This window comes from Nicotiana tomentosiformis, chromosome 12 (genome assembly GCF_000390325.3).
Source record: "Nicotiana tomentosiformis chromosome 12, ASM39032v3, whole genome shotgun sequence".
Taxonomy (NCBI): Eukaryota; Viridiplantae; Streptophyta; class Magnoliopsida; order Solanales; family Solanaceae; genus Nicotiana; species Nicotiana tomentosiformis.
This window is the reverse complement of record NC_090823.1, coordinates 92,889,644-92,891,453: the sequence shown is the minus strand read 5'-3', so window position 1 is coordinate 92,891,453 and position 1,810 is coordinate 92,889,644. Positions and strand designations below refer to the sequence as shown.

The window sequence follows — 1,810 nt, the reverse complement described above, 5'->3', positions numbered from 1 at the left end:
CCCCTATAGCTTCCACTTTTCCATCTCATGTTTCTCATATTTCTACTCCCCAGTTTTTCTAAGGATATCCTCTAGACCTCATAATCCCCCTGGTTATCTCAAAGCTTTTATTTGCCATTCTTTTTCTTTGATCCATGCCTCTAGTGCATCTGCTCTACTGTCACTCACATACATGTTCCTGAGCCTCACTCTTATTCTCACACAACAACTGTCCCTGAATGGCAGGATGCCATAAAGCTAGGCTTGTAGTTAGGGGTGACACACAGGTAGAGGGTGTTGATTTTCAGGAAACTTTTTCCCATGTTATAAAAATTTCTACTGTCAAAACCCTGGTAGTTGTTGATATAAAGCAACATCGTACTTTGTTTCAACTTGATGTTAACAATGCCTTCTTGCATGGTGATCTAGATAAGGAAGTTTTCATAAGGTTACCTCCTGGTCTTTCTGCCCCCTCTTCTTCTTCTTCTTCTTCTTCTTCTTTTTTTTTTTTCTGTTCCTTTGGTGTGTAAATTGTAGAGATATTTCTATGGTTTGACGCAGGCCTCTAGGCAATGGTATATCGAGCTATCTCAAGCCTTGCATTCTGGAGGATATACTCATTCTCTCAATAATTATTCCCTGTTTACCAGGGGTTCTAGAACTTCCTTGGTCATTTTAGTTGTATATGTTGATGATATCATTCTTACATGGGCTGATATTTCTGAAATATCCTCCTTAAGTATTTCTTAGATGATCAGTTTAAAATCAAAGATTTGGGGTCTCTTAACTATTTCCTTGGTATTGACGTGTTGCATACTACTTCTGGGGTTCTACTGCATCAAAGGAAATTTATTCTTGATCTCTTAGCTGAGTTCCATTCTGATGCATGCTCTCCTATCACTTGCCCTCTAGAACTGAATGTTAAATTGAAGGATAGAGTTGGTAATTATCTTCCTATGCCTGAGGAGTATAGAAGTCTGATTAGTAAGCTTAACCTTTTCACCCATACCAGGCATGATCTCAATTTTGTTGTACAACATCTTAGCCAGTTTATGCAGCAACCTTGTGAGCCTCAAATTAAGGTTGCCTTACATTTGCTGAGATATCTGAGGGGCACTTCTGATTTTGGGATTTTCTTTAATAATTCTTCTGATTTGTCCCTGCAAGTTTATTGTGACAGTGATTGGGGTTCCTGCCCAGAAAGTAAAAGGTCTGTTTATGGGTTCTGCATCTTTCTTGGTAGGAGTCTCATTGGTTGGAAGTCCAAGAAGCATGTTGTGATTTCACTCTCTTTAGCTGAGACTGAGTATATGGCCATGAGTAAAGTTGTAGCTAAAACTATTTGGGTTTGCAGGCTGCTTACTAATTTTGGCTTCCCTTCTGCTCTTCATATTCTTCATTTTTGTGATAGTATGTCTGCTATTCACAATGCCAGGAATCCCATTTTTCACGAGCGCACAAACTACTTTGAACTGGACTGCCACTTTGTTCGCAGCAAACTTGCTGAAGGGCTAATTTCTCTCTCTCACACCTCAAGTGCCTCCCAGCTAGCTTGCTGATGTCTTCACCAAAATCCTGTCTGGTCCTGCTCAACATTTGCATATTCGCAAGTTGGTGGTTTTGTCACCCTCCAACTTGAGGGAGGTGTTGGACTTATAGATATGGGCTGATATTTCATTTTAATTATTCAGGCCCAATTGTATTTATTTTCTGCAATAGATAGTCTCATTAGTTTTGGGCCATTGGGTCTTGTATATATAATACAGAGACCCGGTCCATCAGAGAAATGGGCTATTATTTCTTTCATTCCCTTATTTGTCTAATAGAAAAT

At 39.3% G+C, this 1,810-nt stretch overlaps 1 protein-coding gene across 1 annotated transcript; it reads left to right on the top strand.

Annotated features, from left to right (window-relative positions):
- Positions 1–218: 218 nt before the first annotated feature.
- LOC138903046 (uncharacterized mitochondrial protein AtMg00810-like) lies at positions 219–1,538 on the top strand. Its single transcript, XM_070190958.1, has 2 exons — positions 219–438; positions 730–1,538. The coding sequence occupies exons 1-2, from the start codon at positions 219–221 to the stop codon at positions 1,536–1,538; spliced, it is 1,029 nt and encodes a 342-aa protein (XP_070047059.1).
- The last annotated feature ends 272 nt before the right edge of the window (positions 1,539–1,810 follow it).